The sequence below is a fragment of the Haliotis rufescens genome, unplaced genomic scaffold (assembly GCF_023055435.1).
Source record: "Haliotis rufescens isolate VD_foot unplaced genomic scaffold, xgHalRufe1.0.p SCAF_1, whole genome shotgun sequence".
NCBI classification, from domain to species: domain Eukaryota; kingdom Metazoa; phylum Mollusca; class Gastropoda; order Lepetellida; family Haliotidae; genus Haliotis; species Haliotis rufescens.
Genome location: NW_025963779.1, coordinates 8,263,312 through 8,281,463, shown reverse-complemented (window position 1 = coordinate 8,281,463; position 18,152 = coordinate 8,263,312). Strand labels below are relative to the sequence as shown.

The window sequence follows — 18,152 nt, the reverse complement described above, 5'->3', positions numbered from 1 at the left end:
AAGGAGTGAGTGAAGAAGTAAAGGAGTGAGTGAGTGAAGGAGTGAGTGAGTGAGTGAAGGAATGCATGAAGGAAGGAGTGAAGGAGTGTGAGTGAAGGAGTGAGTGAGTGAAGGAGTGAGTGAGTGAAGGAGTGAGTGAGTGAAGGGGTGAGTGAGTGAAGGAGTGAGTGAGTGAAGGAGTGAGTGAAGGGGTGAGTGAGTGAGTGAAGGAGTGAGTGAAGGAATGAGTGATTGAAGGAGTTTGGTTTTACACCACTTTCAGTAATATTCAAGCAATATCATGGCAAGAACACCAGAAGCGGGCTGCAGATGTTGTACCTATGTGGGTAATGGAACCCAGGTTTTTGCACTTTGTCGAAACCCATCATAATTGGAATAGTGCTGAGAGACCAGGGATCATAATCAGGATGAATGTGGGATTTGAACCAACCAGTACCTGACTGAAGCATGGCTAAAGGATGCAACTCTGCACTGTTGGAGATCTTGTGGAAAAGCAACGGAACAAACATTATATAAACTACGGTGTGACTGTAAATGGCACCAATCATTGGCCAAATTGCTGTAACTTAATGTTATTCTTTCACTGAGCATGACTGACATATTTGAGATGACACACATAACACATACACTGTAGGTTTCCAATGGAAGGCCACGACTCCAGCGAACCTTCCACCTCTGTTAAGGAACAAGATATGTTTCCCAGCCTTGTGTTTGATAACAGACTATGTCAGTATTGATGGCAAATGTATTTGGACAAGCATTTCTGATTCAATCATTCTCGCCTTCCTAGTACATCCGGTTGTCATCTTGTGTGACGTATTGCAGTGTATTGTTCTAGACATTAATCCTGATTACAGTCCTTGAGCTGTGATGATAGGCCCCTCCCTGTGTTACTGTGCTCATCATGGATTTCTGTTTCTTCTTTTCGTGGGGGGGAGGAAGGCAGGATGGAGGGAGGGGTAGCAGGATGGAGCAGGATGGAGGGAGTGGTAGCAGGATGGAGGGAGTGGTAGCAGGATGGAGGAGTAGCAGGATGGAGGGAGTGGTAGCAGGATGGAGGGAGGGGTAGTAGGATGAAGAGAGGGTAGGAGAATGGAGGGGGAGGTAGCAGGATGGAGGGGAGGTAGTTGTGAGGATGGAGGTAAGGGTAGCAGGATGGAGGGAGTGGTAGCAGGATGGAAGGATGGGTAGCATGATGGAGGGAAGGGTAACAGGATGGAGGGAGGGGTAGCAGGATGGAGAAGGGTAGCAGGATGGTGGGAGGGGTAGCAGGATGGAGGGAGGGGTAGCAGGATAGAGGGAGGGGTAGCAGGATGGAGGGAGGGGTAGCAGGATGGAGGGAGGGGTAGCAGGATGGAGGGAGGGGTAGTTGTGAGGATAGAGGGAGGGGTAGTTGGGAGGATGGAGGGAGAGGTAGCAGGAGGGAGGGAGGGGTAGCAGGATGGAGGGAAGGGTAGCAGGATGGAGTAAGGGTAGCAGGATAGAGGGAGGGGTAGCAGGATGGAGGGAGTGGTAGCAGGATGGAGGGAGGGGTAGTTGTGAGGATAGAGGGAGGGGTAGTTGTGAGGATGGAGGGAGAGGTAGCAGGATGGAGGGAGGGGTAGCAGGATGGAGGGAGGGGTAGCAGGATGGAGGGAGGGGTAGCAGGATGGAGGGAAGGGTAGCAGGATGGAGGGAGGGGTAGCAGGATAGAGGGAGGGGTAGCAGGATGGAGGGAGGGGTAGCAGGATGGAGGGAGGGGTAGCAGGATGGAGGGAGTGGTAGCAGGATGGAGGGAGGGGTAGCAGGATGGAGGGAGTGGTAGCAGGATGGAGGGAGGGGTAGCAGGATGGAGGGAGGGGTAGCAGGATGGAGGGAGGGGTAGCTGAATGGAGGAAAAGGTCTAGTGGGTAGGAAAACCCTGCATTGCAATATCTGCCCAGGACTGAATCTTAACAGTAGTTAGACATTTGTCATATTAGGATTTGTATTACTATATGTCATTGTACATGACAGCAGAATGTATTTGTTTATTGTTTTACACCAAAGTCAGCAATATTCTAGCTGCAGCATGGTGGCCTAGCTGTCAACACACAAACCAGTGACTGACATTGTAAGCAGATTCCCACACTGCTGGGGTATGATAAGACACAACAACCAAGTCCGACCTCAAGCTCCATCATATCCACCTCTCACCTCAAGTGGAAGGGACACACTCTAACATGATCCCACAGTGTTTATTTGCTAAATAATTTCAATATGAAGTGAGGTGAAATTGGGTTTATTGCACTTTCTACATATAATATATAGTTTGTGTGTGTGTCTGAGATACCATGCTGCAGTTTAACATGGATACCGTCATCAGTCCTTGTCTTAGCCCCTTAATGCTGAGCAGCATATTCTAACATGTTTTGGTATGATGTGCCCAGAGGATCAAAACACAGACTTTTTGGCAATTCGGGCAGGGGCTCGGTCCACCAGACCACAGAGGCAGACCAATATGACAGGTGGGTAAGCAATACCTATAATCAGCCAGGAGCCTTGAGAAAACAGTGATTGATAGAATGAACACTCTACAACATCGTGGTCAGCTGACACACAATCAGTCAGACCGCACATTGTAACCATCCTATCCTTATCAGTCATCTAATACAATATACAAAGCTTCACCTACCCTGGAATCACCCTGGAGTTTTATACAAAGCAACTGTGGTTGATGTCCCTGTAGATCAAACTTCATGTACTGATACTAGTTTATCTGAAAACATCATCCGTAATAGCTTCTGGGATGTAGATGCAATAATTCATGTTTATTTCTGATGCTGAAAGGAGACTTTCGACTCTTTTGCCAGATATGTTTATCATACACTTTTAGACTTCAAAGCTTTGGCCTGTCACTGTTTGTTTCATATTTGAATAAATATAATCATTAGAATCAGACTTGTTACATTTATATTGTCTTATCAAAAAAGAAATATCATGAAAACATCCCATTTAACTTTTTTGTCAAAAGAGCACTGCCATTCTGGATGAAGCACATGATTCTCATGTTTCTGTAAACATGCTCTTCGTGTCCAGTGACGGGGGTCTTTTGTGAAACCGGCAGATAAATAAATCATTATATCTGCCTGTACATCAGTGTAACTTCACACAGAAAAATCCGGCATAAAAGGGAAAAAAACAACTTAACCTGATGTTAATTCAACAGATTCTCTACATCTGCACCACTTCAGGAAAATACCTTTTTAACAAGAGAGATGAATAATGCGCAGCCTTCTTGCCTTTCACAAGTCTGCACCTCATCATTGGATGCAGCCTGAATTATGTGTAGAGCAGACAATTACAAGTTATTATTGTAGAGAAAATTTATAAGTGTCATCACATCAATGCTGTCCTATCAGTTAACAGTGCAGTACAATGATTAACCTCAGAACCTTATTGATGTGACAACTTTGGGTAAATCTTTGAGGCAATGCCTCAGTCGTCTATAGATGCAGCTATTGTGTCACTTAGTCAAGCCAGGAGTTGTCTGGATCAGGGTGATTGGCTTGTCAGCACCATACCTGTGTTCTTGGATTTCAGCAAAGATGTAACACATGTGTCACTTCTGAAACTTGTAACTGAACATAAAACGTCAACGCCAGAGAACAATCAGTCTCAATGACCTGTTGAAAAAAATTCCATTGGGTGTAAAAGGAAAAATAGCGGTGAAAATAATGGATCACTGAAAATTAGTGATCACCAGGTGTTTGAGAAAAGGGTAAGTGTGTCCTTCCGTACTGGTCGCATCCACCACTCACACACTTTGAATAAAGAACAGAGTGTTTGTTGCGTGACACCACACAGCAGTACTCCTGCCACATCACGAGAAACCGTTGAAACCAGAAATATGTTAATTTTGAATAGCGTTAAGAATTAAATCAAACCTTACCCATTCGAAACAAAGAAAACTGACACCTATCTTCTGTCATCAGGTGCTATTATGTTATACATATGACCTCGGTGACACACAAACACCAATGTATTCTAAATCTTGACCATTCAGACAACTCAACCACCAGACAAATTTGAAGCACAACATGTAGGTAATCCTATTTCAGAATTTTCAGTACTGACAAGATTCAAAATTCTACAGAATCACTGAAATAATTGGACTTGCATGGAAAGTCTTCCAATTCTTCATTAGAATAAACTGCATGTCATATTGTCATACACATGTCATAACACAACAGGACATGCCCAACTTGTCCATGATGTTCTCAGTGTGAGACTTACATCTTTATCATGGCTCTCTCACTCTCTTACCCTTTTCCCATTACATTCCTGCCCTTGGCCTTCCCTGCTCTGATATCATGCAGAGAAATGTCACATCCTGCAATTGCGTTTGTCTTTTTGTGTTGTTCCTTCCTTCCGGCAAGTCTTGGAATCAACATTCTTTGACAAGCCGTCAGGTCTCCTCTTTGAAAATATTTTTTCAAATTTAAAATAAGTTTCATGTTTCATCATCTGTAAGAATCAGAAGCTCTCAGGAAATTTCATATTTTTGAAGTATAGGAATTTCTGATGTTACCTCTGTCAAGAATTGAACATTGAGACTTGGAAGAAAGATTTGCCAATTACACTAGCATTCATTACAACTCATTAGTACACATCTCATCCCTTCAAAATATCACAACTTGCAATGCCAACACAAATAATGATACAACATTAGAAGTTGAACAACAGGAAATTAGTCTTTTGAATAATTTTTGCCTGAAAGGTATTGTATGTTTTTTCCATGAACATTAATTTTCCTGAGCTTGCAAGGCTCCAGTCTAGCAAAAGGACAGTGCTGTACAAAACATCCAAAAGTAAATATCGAGTTCCATTGACGTAAAGACCAAAGTAATTTTCAAGGTTCTTACATGTGACAGAATCACCACATATTGTAATAAAAATCAATGAAATTGTTCATTTATCAAGGCATTTGCATTGACACCTCCACAACACTTAAGAGCAAAAGTCACATCCTATCCATTAATGTCACATTCCCTGTGATCTTATTAGTCTGTTTCACATCCATAACCTGTTCATAAAACACTGTCCATATTATCAAGGTTCAGTTGTATTCAGCATACTGATGGCAAGAGGTAGGATGAAGAATGTCATGGACAGTGACTCCAGCTAATTCGGCTTCATAGATTGTACCATTGGGTATTTCAGGTATTTCAGGAAGATTTGTATTATTGTAGAGTAGGAAGTTTAACATTACTGAAAACAAATATACTTTTCTAATTTGTCAACTACACATAGGTATTACTAGAAACATCCTTAGAAATATCATTGTGACACACATATATACAACACAAGAAAAAAGAAATGTGTATCGAAAGTATTTTGAAATACTAAAGAGTTGCACATCCTGTAAATGAACAAACCAAATTAAGCAATTGAAGATAAGAATGTACAATTTGTTTCTCTCAAACGCTCTTCCTGATTTATGTTCCCATTTGCCATTTAGTGATGATTTGTTCAAATATGTCATATTAAGACCTGTGTCAGTTATGGTAAGCTGATGAAGTATCTGAAGGCAAAAAACATGAGTTAAAATTGTTGCATTTGGTTTGTCTGAATACACTGGAATTACATCCAACACAGATAATGCTTGCTGTGGATCCTCTGATCCCAGGCAAATCCCTTACCATATGCCCACATCATCTTAAAACTGAGAATAGGAGATGTTGTTTCTCAATTCCCTGTCATAGGGACACAAAAACTATTTACATGACTTGAATTTCATCCTCTAAAATCTTTGCAGATACACAATAACAACAGCAAAGCCTTTTCACATTCCCATACACAGTCCTTCATGCCCTTGAGAACTTGAGATTACTGAAAGAAAAAACTGATATGACCATTTAATAATACAGTCATTCATGTTAATCTATCATTGTTTATTTGCTTGCACTCTCTCCACTGGTACAATTGTTTAATACAAAACATTTCTCATTCATGTCAGAAATTGCACAATGTCATACCAATTATGTCCTACACCATCATCTTCTCCATTCTTCAGCACTGGAATGGTAAATGTGGCATATCATTTATCTTTAAAACTCAAAGAACTTGTGCATATACAGCCACTAGGGGATGCAGTAGCAGTTTGCTGAGGGAGTAATGGTGGGCAGACACTGGTAATATCGGTCAACTCATGAACATGTCAGTATTTGATTTTGTTTTTGTGTGTTTTTGTGTTGTTTAACGCCCCTCTCAGCAATATGACAGTGGTCTGTAAATAATCGAGTCTGGACCAGACAATCCAGTGATTGACATCATGAGGATCGATACATGCAATTGGGATACAATGACATGCATCAACAAAGTCAGCAAGCCTGACCAACCGATCCCGTTAGTCGCCTCTTACGACAAGCATGGATCGATGCTCATGATGTCTATCACTGGATTGTGAAGGTAACTTGATGAGATTAAGTTGACATGTTACTTGAACTGAATATCATCTATACACTACAGCAGGTGGAAAACAAACATGAAATACTCAGATCCCCTGCAAATATAACATGACCGGTTGTGCAAGTCACAAAATATTTTACATTTTTTATGAACGAGCACTACCACCCATTTTCAGTCGAAATCGTTGCTATGGAAACCCCCAAAATAAGTTTTTCAAAAATCCCAAACTATGAAATGGCACCAGTTCACTACTAGATCTATCTATGTACCAAGTTTGGTTAAGATATCTCTCATGTTTTTATAGTTCTGCTCTGGAAACGAAATGTCATAGACGGAAAGAATGGAGTGACGGACAGACAGCATCCATTCCTATATCCCCCTTCCACTTCGTTGTGGGGTATAATAATAGGTTCTTGGCACGGCAGATCAGTGATTGATAGCACAAGCAACAAAAAATGCAGTCATGGAGTAGTTATAAAGTCCAAAACATATTTGTCACAAGTCTGCGCACAATAATAAATCATTGGTTCAGTGCAAGCTGTATATGCAGTTTTAAAAATCATTATTTCTCATATTTGAAATGTGATGTGTAACTATGGATTTTTAAATGAAAATAATTATACTCATTGTTACTGAAAGGCAGCTGGGAGTGTCATGCTTCTAAGTCGATCACGAGGTATCATGGGTAGTTTGCTGAATTCTCCATAGCTTTGAATACCAGTAGCATCCAGTATTTTATGACCTTCTTTATCTACATCTACATTAAAGATGATATACATAAATGCCCAGCCAAACCAATGGGTCCTTACATTGTTCCAGGGTTATGTAAGCTCTATCCTTAAACTATTGCACATTTAAGCTGACACAATGTTTGTTTGTTTATTGTTTGTTTGTTTAACGCTGCACTCAGCAATATTCCAGCTATATAAAGCCGGTCAGTAAATAATTGAGTCTGGACCAGACAATCCAGTGGTTGACATCATGAGCATTGATCCAGGCAATTGGGATATGACGACATGCATCAAGCAAGTCAGTAAGCCTGACCACCGGATTCCGTTTATCGCCTCTTACAACAAGCATCATTGCCTTTTATGGAAAGCATGGGTTGCTGAAGACCTATTCTACCCCAGATCTTCACGGGTCTGACAAGAACCTAGACATATTTTCATGTTTATTAACAATTTCATTTAGATTCACATAATCCACTGCATCCATTGACAAAATGTGTCTTTGAATAAAGATGACAGGTGACATAAAACGAGTTACTGTTCAGAAAGTAATTTCTTGTTTATAAGTGAAAATAGGATTGGTAACATTTATCATAAAACATATAGAAACATAAAGGCAAAGTGTGTCAAGTTTCATGAACTGTATTACGCAGTGGCATCAACAAACATGTCCATTGCACCCCGGATACAAACCAAACTACACATGTACAAGGTACCATATTGTCAAGTTTCATGAACTGTATTACAGAATGGCATCAACAAACATGTCCATTGGACTCCGGATACAAACCAAACTACACATGTACAAGGTACCATATTGTCAAGTTTCATGAACTGTATTACAGAATGGCATCAACAAACATGTCCATTGCACCCCGGATACAAACCAAACTACACATGTACAAGGTACCATATTGTCAAGTTTCATGAACTGTATTACAGAATGGCATCAATAAACATGTCCATTGGACTCCGGATACAAACCAAACTACAATTTAAGGTACCATATTACCAGGACAATAACACTGCAAGCCACAGGGAAGGAATACTACAAGATAAATAAACAACAGCTGCCTCAAAGTCATGCAGTCATGGTGTGGCTACAGAACACGAACACATCTGTTTGTACTCAATCTGCTGCCTTAATAACAGACTTACCAGAAAATGACTTCCTAGCTAGTCACGGAATATTACTCCACTATTATTCCCAGAAACCATTTTAAGTCTTTGAGCACGCTCACATCTCATGGTCATATACCAAGGAATAAGAATTTGAACAATATCCTTGCCAATCCCTCTGAAAGTGTACCACAAAAACCTGCAATTTGCAGGCAATGGAGGAAAAAGGCAATTCAAAATAACGATTTTGACATCTGTTTTGTGGCGTATTTTGATATCTTCATTTGCAGCCAAGGAGATACATTAAACAAGATAGTTCCTCCAGGCCAATTATCTATGTATCTTCTTATTCATGACCTTGAATTTCTTTTCACAGAGTCAAACACTCCCAAAACATTTAAAAAAAGGATTTGATGTTATTTATTGCACAAAGACATTATTTTACATAGCCAGGTCTAGATCAAAATTCAATTTAACAACAAACCACATGCCTTAATATGAAACAACCATTGTCAAGCCAATTACATATTGTCTGGGATGCAGTGGAAATTGTGTTTGCAATTCTTGTCAAGTTAATTCAGAAAACAAAGGATGCAGCATACAAAAGCACCACCAGCTGGTGAGATTATCAAAACACCAGACCAAGATGACCAGTTTCATGGAGAAATATTAATATTTTTTAACAGATATAGTTCTCTGGAAACAAAGTGACTTCAAACAGAAACAAAATTATTGTATCTGCTGTCTGATGGATGAAGAAATCACAGGTATGACCGAGTTGTTAACCTATTGTTCTCAAGTTATTTGTTTAATGCTGCACTCAGCAATATCCCAGCAGTATGATGATCTCTATTTTTATAATGCCATCCTGTGACTCTATGGTCACTGTGTTGATGCTCGTCCCATGAAGAGCCAGGTCAGAACTGGTCTTCAGCAACCCATGCTTGTCGTAAGAGGCGACTAACGTGATCGGGTGGTCAGGCTCGCTGACTTGGTTGATGCATGTCATCGTATCCCATTTACGTAGAATGATGCTCATGATACAATCACTGGACTGTCTGATCCAGACTCGATTATTTACAGACCAACGCGATACAGCTGGAATACTGCTGAGAGTGGTGTTAAACAAACAAACAAACAAACAAACAAAACAAACATTGATGCCCAGTCGGACCATGTTCACATCAAATGTGAGTGTAGGAAACATCAGTATAGCATGGGATGTGCCTTGTTTGGACAGGGCATTAGGGTTTGGACAGGGCATTAGGGTTTGGACAGGGCATTAGGGTTTGGACATTGCATTAGGGTTAACCTGTTTGGTTATTCGGACCTCAGATCAGAAGGTCCATGGATTGATTCCCATCATGGGAAATAAGTGAGTTAAATAATTATTCCATCAAGACCACCCCACCCCATCCCACCCCTCCCAAAATGATTAAAAAATATAAAACAATTTCATGTAATGAGTGCCCTTTCAGCGATAACATATTTCCTCACAGTGGTATGGTGACTATACTTCCACATAGGTTCTATATTTCACATTTGTGAGATACTGGGATAAGCAATCTTTGAAAATTTCATTTCCATCAAGGAATGTCACCTTTATGGATGAAGGAATTCCAAAGTGGTGAAGTTTGGACTACTCTGGAAGGTCTTTGCTTGAAATCTTTAGTCACCTTTAAAGCATAGTTTAAAACACATTATCTTTTATATCCAGAGAAATCTGTGTCTTGCCCACACATGACATGGATATGATGGTTCTGACAGAACAAGGATCAGAGTCAGGATATATCTGTGTTTCAGCAGGACCAGCAGAGTGAGTGAGGGAGTGAGTTGGGTTTTAACGCCGCTTTTTAACAGTATTCCAGTTATATCGCGGCATGTCAGCTTAATGTGGGAGGAAAGCCCGAAGTGATGCAGGTCTCAGACGTTTACTTTGGTGAAACCCACAAGCACGGGTATGGTGCTGACAAACCTAGAAACATAATCGGGGCGAACCGGGATTTGAACCCACGATCATAGGTTTCTGGCGTGCCCAAGGGACGCAACTCTGCACAGCGAATCGCGGCGCCTTAGACGACTGGGCCACCTGTGCCCCATGGACCAGCAGATCCTTCAAGGCTTGGACATCGACCATTGAATCAGCTATGCTCTCTGATGGAGGAACAAAGTCTGAGATCATCAGGATTGAGATAACCATGGACCTTATTTGACTTCCATTATGACAGTCAAATGTAACTTTATATAAAGCAAATAATCTTTCATCATCTGCTGCCATTATCATGAACAAGGCATCAAATTCAACATGTGCTTATTAACAAGATTCTACAGCAGTATAACCAGAAGACAGTCTTTGTGCAAGTGGGTTTGTCGTACCATACCTTTCTTATTCCTTTCTAAACATACTGTATTGACATTCATCAAATCAAATTAAATGTTAGTTATATAATTTGATATAATTCTTGGAACAAAATCTCATTATGAATTGTTTCATAAATTCAACTTACCAGAGCCAAATGTAACAATCAGAAAATTGAAGACAAAAATTGAAATAATTTAATTCAATTTTCATATTTCAATGTTCTATATTTTACGGATCAAACAAAAATAAAGAATTTAACAAAAAGAAACTAATTAATTTTAACACAAGAACCTTTGGCTCTGAATACAGAGAACAAAGCCTTCTCTGACATTAATAAATGTCTGTACACGTTACTTAATAATGAGCAAATATCCTGCATGTTTAACAGAAATAGTATTTATATCTTCCAAGTGTTTGTTTATTTATTGCTTAACACAGCCCTCAGAAATATTCCAGCTATATGACGGCGGTCTGCAAATAATCGAGTGATTGACATCATGACCATTGATCCAGGCAATTGGGATACGATGACATGCATAAACCAAGTCAGCGAGTCTGACCACCCGATCTCGTTAGTCACCTCTTACAACAAGCATAGTTGGCTTTTACGGCAAGCATGGGTTGCTGAAGACCTATTCTACCCTGGATCTTCTCGGGTCATCTTCCAAGTAAACTTTTCGTAACTCACAACAACTTTCTTGGGTTTACTAGACAAATACTCAGTCTTGGAAAATATATGGTTTTGATAGAAATGAGCAACTACATTTAAACTGAAAAAAGGAGCCCCAGTAAGACAGAAGATTCAAAATGTGAACCTGGGGAAAATCTAGACTTGCTTCATTTTGGGCTATAGCATTAAAATAAGGACTGGCCGAAATGGGAAAATAATACAGGTTAGGGACTGTCAGACAGACTGGGAGTTAGTTTGCCTCCCTGCTAACATCACAGATGGATCACTGTTAAGAAATCACATTTTGGGGGTGGCCCTTTAAAAGGAGATAGTATGTCAAGATGGTATGTCAAAAGATCAGTCATCAGATGGTGAAACACACTGTAAAACTTTTATATTGAATTTCAAGAAACAAAGATTCACTCTTGGGAAAAATGATAAAGTCACTCCTTCTAACATGATAACATCCTACAAATGAGGAATGAGGCATTGGAATGATCAACACGATTCTTTTGTCAGCATTCTTGCATTTACAGCTATTGGAAAGACAGTTTAAGTTTCCAATTTTCTGACAGAGAACTAACGTTTTCCAGATTGATTTCAATCACTTACAGGTACAGTTGATTTGTTTGTTTGTTTGTTATTTAACTCTATACAATCAGCAATATTCCAGATGTGCCATGTGAGCCTGTAGAGAGAGCCTCAAGCAGATAAACCAGTGGTTGACATTATGAGTAACAATCAGCATCACAGTGTACGCTGACATGCAATAGGTCAAACATAGGTTACTAGGACCTATACCTGTGAAGATTCCGGTTCAGAAGAGGTCTTCAGGAACTCATGCTTGTTATTAGAGGCAACTAACAGGATCGGGTGGTCAGGTTCACTAACTTCGTTAATGCATGTCATTGTATCCCAATAGCTTATATCGATGCTCATGATGTCAGTCACTGGATTGTCTGGTCCAGACTCAATTATTTACAGACCACAGTCACATAGTTGGAATATTGCTGAGCGTGACTCTAAACAACAAAAAAACAATTCTTTGCAAACCCAGAAACCCCATAAGGCCATCTACAAAGACTATAAACAAGAAGACATAAGCATCATTTCAAAGCAGGTTAACCAGCAATCACTAATGTACTCGTCAATATTTTCTCCTTTACAAAATTCTCAATGCACCCAAAGAAAAAGAACAGCCAAATGTTAGCATCAATGACTTTATGCAAATGAGGTCTGTTAAGACTTCTATACCATATGGTTGTGACAAATCCAATCTCAAGTCCTTCCATACCCCAGCAGGACTCTATTGCCTCGTCAACCTGCCTCAGGTTCAGTCAAAACTCCAGCCTTTTCTATCTTTTGTCTAGCCTAACTCTAGCTATTTCGATTATGAAGCCCCCTTGAAAGAAGTTACTTTTGTGCAAAGCACTGGAGCAAGCACACTGTCTCACCCTGATGAAAGTGTTGTTCTCAAAATGTCATCTCCATCCCAACAATGAACCAATTTAACCCCTCCTGGTTAAGATGCAATCCAATAAAACTTTGTAACTCAATTATATTTTTTAGTACTGAAAAATAAAGGAAAAAAATGTAAACGATCATGCAAGCTTGGATTTTTTTCTAGTTATTGCCTGAATCAGGATATTTCCTTTATCTGAAGAAAGCTGACCTGGAGCTTATAAACTCATATAAATTCAGATTTTTTTAAATATTTGACTTTTGCAAAAAACAGTATTAAAAACATGACAGAATTCATATACATGTGTCCCAGAAATAAGTTCTTTAGATGTGCTGATTGCTGCATTTTAAGTGTTCGAAGATATCAAAGAAGTATTCAATTGACGTCATCAAAGAAATCACTTCTTCCGGTGTAGTGTGTCAGAAACAAGTGGTCAAAGGCTCGTGAATGTGAAACATGAACAAAAGCAAGGCTATATAGATGTCTGAGCCCAGATCACATAGTTCAATCAGGAAACATCTCAAATTCAAGTCTAGTGCTCTGGGTTACCAGAAGGCTCAGGTTATTTATTAACCCTTATGTTTCTGAACTATATGGGTAGACCCCTGGCCCAGCATTTTTACATGGTCGCTTAATTAATTTATACTTTACATATTTCAATCAAACTGAAAATTAAAATTTGTTGTCTCATATTTACTTTCAACATTTCATTTAAATTCATAACTTTGGACATCAAAATTGTCCATTTCACAGAGAACTCATACCTCTCTCTATCCACTGTATAATGCAAGTTCACAAGAATTGAAGTGACACAATCACATTAACTTGAACATTTGGAATATTTGGAATTTTTTATATTAAAAATTTGAATACTAACTTAAAAAGGAAATAAATTCAGTGAGTTACACTGATGGTCTCTCTGTGACTTGGCATGCATATCAGAAAAATTTAGTACTGTTTTTTAAGGTTCATCGGTCCTCTGATACAGGTCTGAATAAGTCAAAATGGAAATTGAGAAAAAGTTAATATGTCATTTCATCATCAGTTTATGATATATCTCAGAAACTGTTTCCTGCACGGGTGCCTTTTGTATTTAAAGTGTTCTTATAAAAGAATTCCTGTAGCAAACAAGACTGGGAGACGGTACGAATGTACACTTGAGCCTATCAACATCATTGTAACCCAATCGACAACCTCTCAAGAGCCTTTTTATTTCTCCCAGGAAATGGGCTTTCTTAATTGCATCATTTTATTGTCACACAGAACTTGATGCGATTAAAACACATGGCTCTGTCCAACAAAGACAGAAAATTGGTTTCATAGATCCCCATGGACACACTGCCTCTTTTATTTCCATGTTGGGCAAGGATTTCGGCAGAGATGGAGTTGTGGAGGTCAATTGGGATGTAGCGGAGAAGAGGAGGTGGTCACCCTCCAAGACGATTGTGGACATCACTACCAGAAGCTGAGCATGTGCTGAGAAGCAATCATGGCCATTGCTAGAGAACTCATCTGTCACAGAACCAAATCTATCACCAGCAAATCAATCATAAAAGTTCATGTAGACTGGCTTTGGATCTTTGGCCCAGAAAATTTGTCAAATACAAAACACATTTACTGATACCAGGTAATTTCCATTTCTTTGGTGGAAAATGTTTTTGAAGAAAAGTCATTTATGAAAATGAACCCAAAGACCTTTGAAAGATGTTGAAAATATATTTTCATTATAATAGTCATGATGATTACACCACTGTTGATGGATTAGAAATGTCTTATTACTAATGCTGATTTAATGTCAAGAGTTAGATTTCACAAAACTATTTCAGTTTCATTTTTATAAAATATATACCACATAAACAGAGGTAGACATCATGAAGTACATCCAGCTAGTCAAGAGTTTTTTTAGTTTGTTTGTTTGTTGTTTAACGCCGCACTCAGCAATATTTCAGCTATACGACGGTGGTCTGTAAAATAATCGAGTCTGGACCAGACAATCCAGTGATTGACATCATGAGCATCGATCCACGCAATTGGGATCGATGATATGTATCAACCAAGTCAGCGAGCCTGACAACCCGATCCTTTTACGGCAAGTATGGGTTGCTGAAGACCTATTTTACCCTGGAATCTTCACGAGTCTAGTCCAGAGTTCATTTTGGCTCAACAGAATATAGGTTCATATAAGAAAGATACACAATAAATCACAAAAAAACAATGAAGAACGAAACATTGTTTTATCACAACGTCATTTCTGGAGATTCAAACATGAGCTGACAACTTGATGAGATTGTAAATTTGATGAAGTTGCTTTTGAGAGGGAAGTGTCTAGTGAGTTGTTCCCCACAGATGTAGCTGGGCGACGTAGATAAATGAAATTGCCAAGTGATCGCATTCAAAAGTGGGAGACATGTGACAATTGGAATAGGGAGAAAAGGTACAGATAATCGACATGCAAATCTACCCCCTGTTCATAAAATGGACTGTGGACCTGACCAACATTGCTGAGGTTGGATTCTACTCAGGGAGTCATTTTTATTCAAAATACAGGTAATTATTTTTAAAGATTGTACCTTTTAGTAACATCCTCAAAGAGGCCGTGCATGATATTGCTATCTCATATAAAAAATAAAAAACTAGTGGTCATTGTTTGTCATACAATAAAACGCAGGAGGGAGAATAAACAAGTTGGGGCTGCATCCATCATGGTTTATTCTTCCTGCAGTGTTTTATTGTATGATAAACAACTCCAATTCATCGCTTATTCCTTAAACAGGTTTATAGAACATAACTAGGTTTTGGGAAAAGCTACAGTGAAACTTCGTCGGGACATTGTCAGGAAAATATCTTAAATTACCTAAACCATGACAATTTGTTAATCCAGAGAAATTCACTGATTATTAATTAAAATGATTAGAGAAAAATCAGTCTCAATTATCAGCAGAAACAGATTCATAAGAGCATACTAAGCAAAATAGTGATGAAAATGATATGAATGGATCACTGAAAATCAGTGATGACACCAGGTGTTCATAAAAGTGGTAAGCATGTCCTTCTCTACTGGTTGCGTCGACGACTCTCACAATTGTCATTAAGAGCCATCCAGATTAACACGCAATCTCTGTTCCAAATCCTTACTGGTTCAGCCCTAACACTGCAGAAGTGTGAACACCCATCACATTTTCTCTCCTCAGATAATCAACACATCTCAAGCATACCTCATATATCACTAAGTATCAATTCAAGATGATGGCATCTCTCCCAGCAGCCGGAAGGCTTATTTTTCTAACCACACAAGACACGAAGTGTAAAAGAGACTACCACAGAATTGTTTTTCTCTGGAACACAATACAACTCTACAATGTGATGACCTCATCAGTTAAAACATGACACATGACCCACGACTTCAGCAACAATGCATGACGGATCTCCATAGATCATTAGATTTAGAGATTCAGAAGAACTTCACCAAGATCAGATTTGATCTTTGCTGTGGTGAATTGAACAAGTCCTACCCTATCATTATTCCAGTCAGCTCAAGGTTGTGAGGTAACCCTTTGGAGGAGGTTGTGGTGTTATATTTGACTTCAGATGCTGTGATTCTGATGGGATGTACTACAATGGGAATTTACTCTGGACAATGATTTATGACCAAGACAGAGAAATAAATGATCATTAGCAAAAGAATATTTTAGTAATTCACTTTACATTGTCAGATCACTGAGTAAATATTAAAACATTACTTCATTAAGATTTCCTTATAAACTTGACACGATATGGCTGAAATACTGTCGATGTGACGTTAAATCTTAACTCACTCACTTAACTTAACTCACTATAAACTTGATCTAAATAACAAGTAGTGTACCCATAAATACAATACCTTAACAATTTACAAAAGCCTTCTCACAAGGAAACTCACTGTGCATTCTTTATTCACAGTGGAACTAGCTGTCCATATTGCCAGTTTTGGGCTGTGATGAAATCCAATGGTAATTTGAAATGAAATTCTAATCTCATGATCAGCTATAAGTCATCCAGAATGACGTCTGCTTTTGCTTCACATACTGTGATGGTAGTGCTAGGAATTCTTAAGTCTCTAGAGACAGATATCAGTAGTCATTATAGGTGGCGATGTGACAACTTCAGTGTAGGTCAGTTGCGACTAAATCAACCGACCAAAGGCAACCAACAAAAGTGATTACTTCTTTCACCCTTTGAGAATCAAGTGTTGCCTCAACTTTCTGAAATCCCACTTGGGCAATGAAAAATAGATCAAAGTTTGGTGTCCATGTTTGGTGTAGGTACTGAATACCTTTTTCACTGAAGGATTTTTCTCAAGTATTGAATTGATATTTGCAAACAGACATTCAGTGTTTTGTCTGATGTGGGTTGACATGACAATAAACTGTGATTGATAAGTTGGTGACAACAGTGACAAGTCGGATCCACATATATTTCTTTGAATTGTACAAGCAACAATAAAATGGGCAGAAGATGGAGTACATTAGGGTCAGAAAATCAGAATAATTAATGTTTCTGAGCCAGAATTTCACAACTTGCTCAGTGTAAGCGATCTAGAGCTTTTGCAATGCCACCCTTGAAAAACAACATCTCAACTTTTGAAAGGAATATTCATGTTAATTTGTGATACACCAAACAGTTGACATGCATATATGTAAATAGAATGATATATTATGGGATACAACCCGGAGCACCCACACCCAATTCCTTAAACCCATGACCAGACCCACATCCACCCACATCCAATTTCCTCCACCCACATCCAAACCCAATTCCTCAAACCCACACCCACATCCAATTCCCTACACCCACATCCAATTCCCTTCACCCAATTCCCTACATCCACACCCACATCCAATTCCCTACACCCAATTCCCTCCACCAACATCCACACCCAATTTCCTCCACCCATATCCACATCCAATTCCCCCTAACGACACCCACACCAAATTCCTCAAACCAACATCAACATCCAATTCCCTCCACCCATATCTACACCCACACCCAATTCCCTCCACCAACATCCAAACCAAATTCCTCAAACCCATACACACATCAAATTCCCTCCATCCAATTCCCTCCACCAACATCCAAACCAAATTCCTCAAACCCATACACACATCAAATTCCCTCCATCCAATTCCCTCTACCCACATCCAATTCCCTACATCCACATCCCCCCACATCCACATCCAATTCCCTCCCCAACATCCACATCCACAACTAATTCAGGGGTGGTTGGGTAGCCTTACAGTTACAGCGTTAGCTTGTCCCGCTGAAGGCCTGGGTTCAATTTCCAACAAGGGTACAATGTGTGTAGCCCATTTCTGGTGTCCATTGCTGTGATATTGCTGGAATATT

The 18,152-nt window shown here is 39.4% G+C and overlaps 2 protein-coding genes across 2 annotated transcripts in view; both read right to left on the bottom strand.

Annotated features, from left to right (window-relative positions):
• LOC124136674 (zwei Ig domain protein zig-8-like) overlaps positions 1–18,152 on the bottom strand; it is a 429,679-nt gene that overhangs the window by 319,417 nt on the left and 92,110 nt on the right. The gene's annotated exons all lie outside the window — the stretch shown is intronic.
• LOC124136719 (vegetative cell wall protein gp1-like) lies at positions 842–10,476 on the bottom strand. Its single transcript, XM_048392216.1, has 2 exons — positions 10,366–10,476; positions 842–1,864 (listed from the first exon to the last, which is right to left on the bottom strand). Exons 1-2 carry the CDS (start codon positions 10,474–10,476, stop codon positions 842–844), a joined length of 1,134 nt encoding a protein of 377 aa, XP_048248173.1.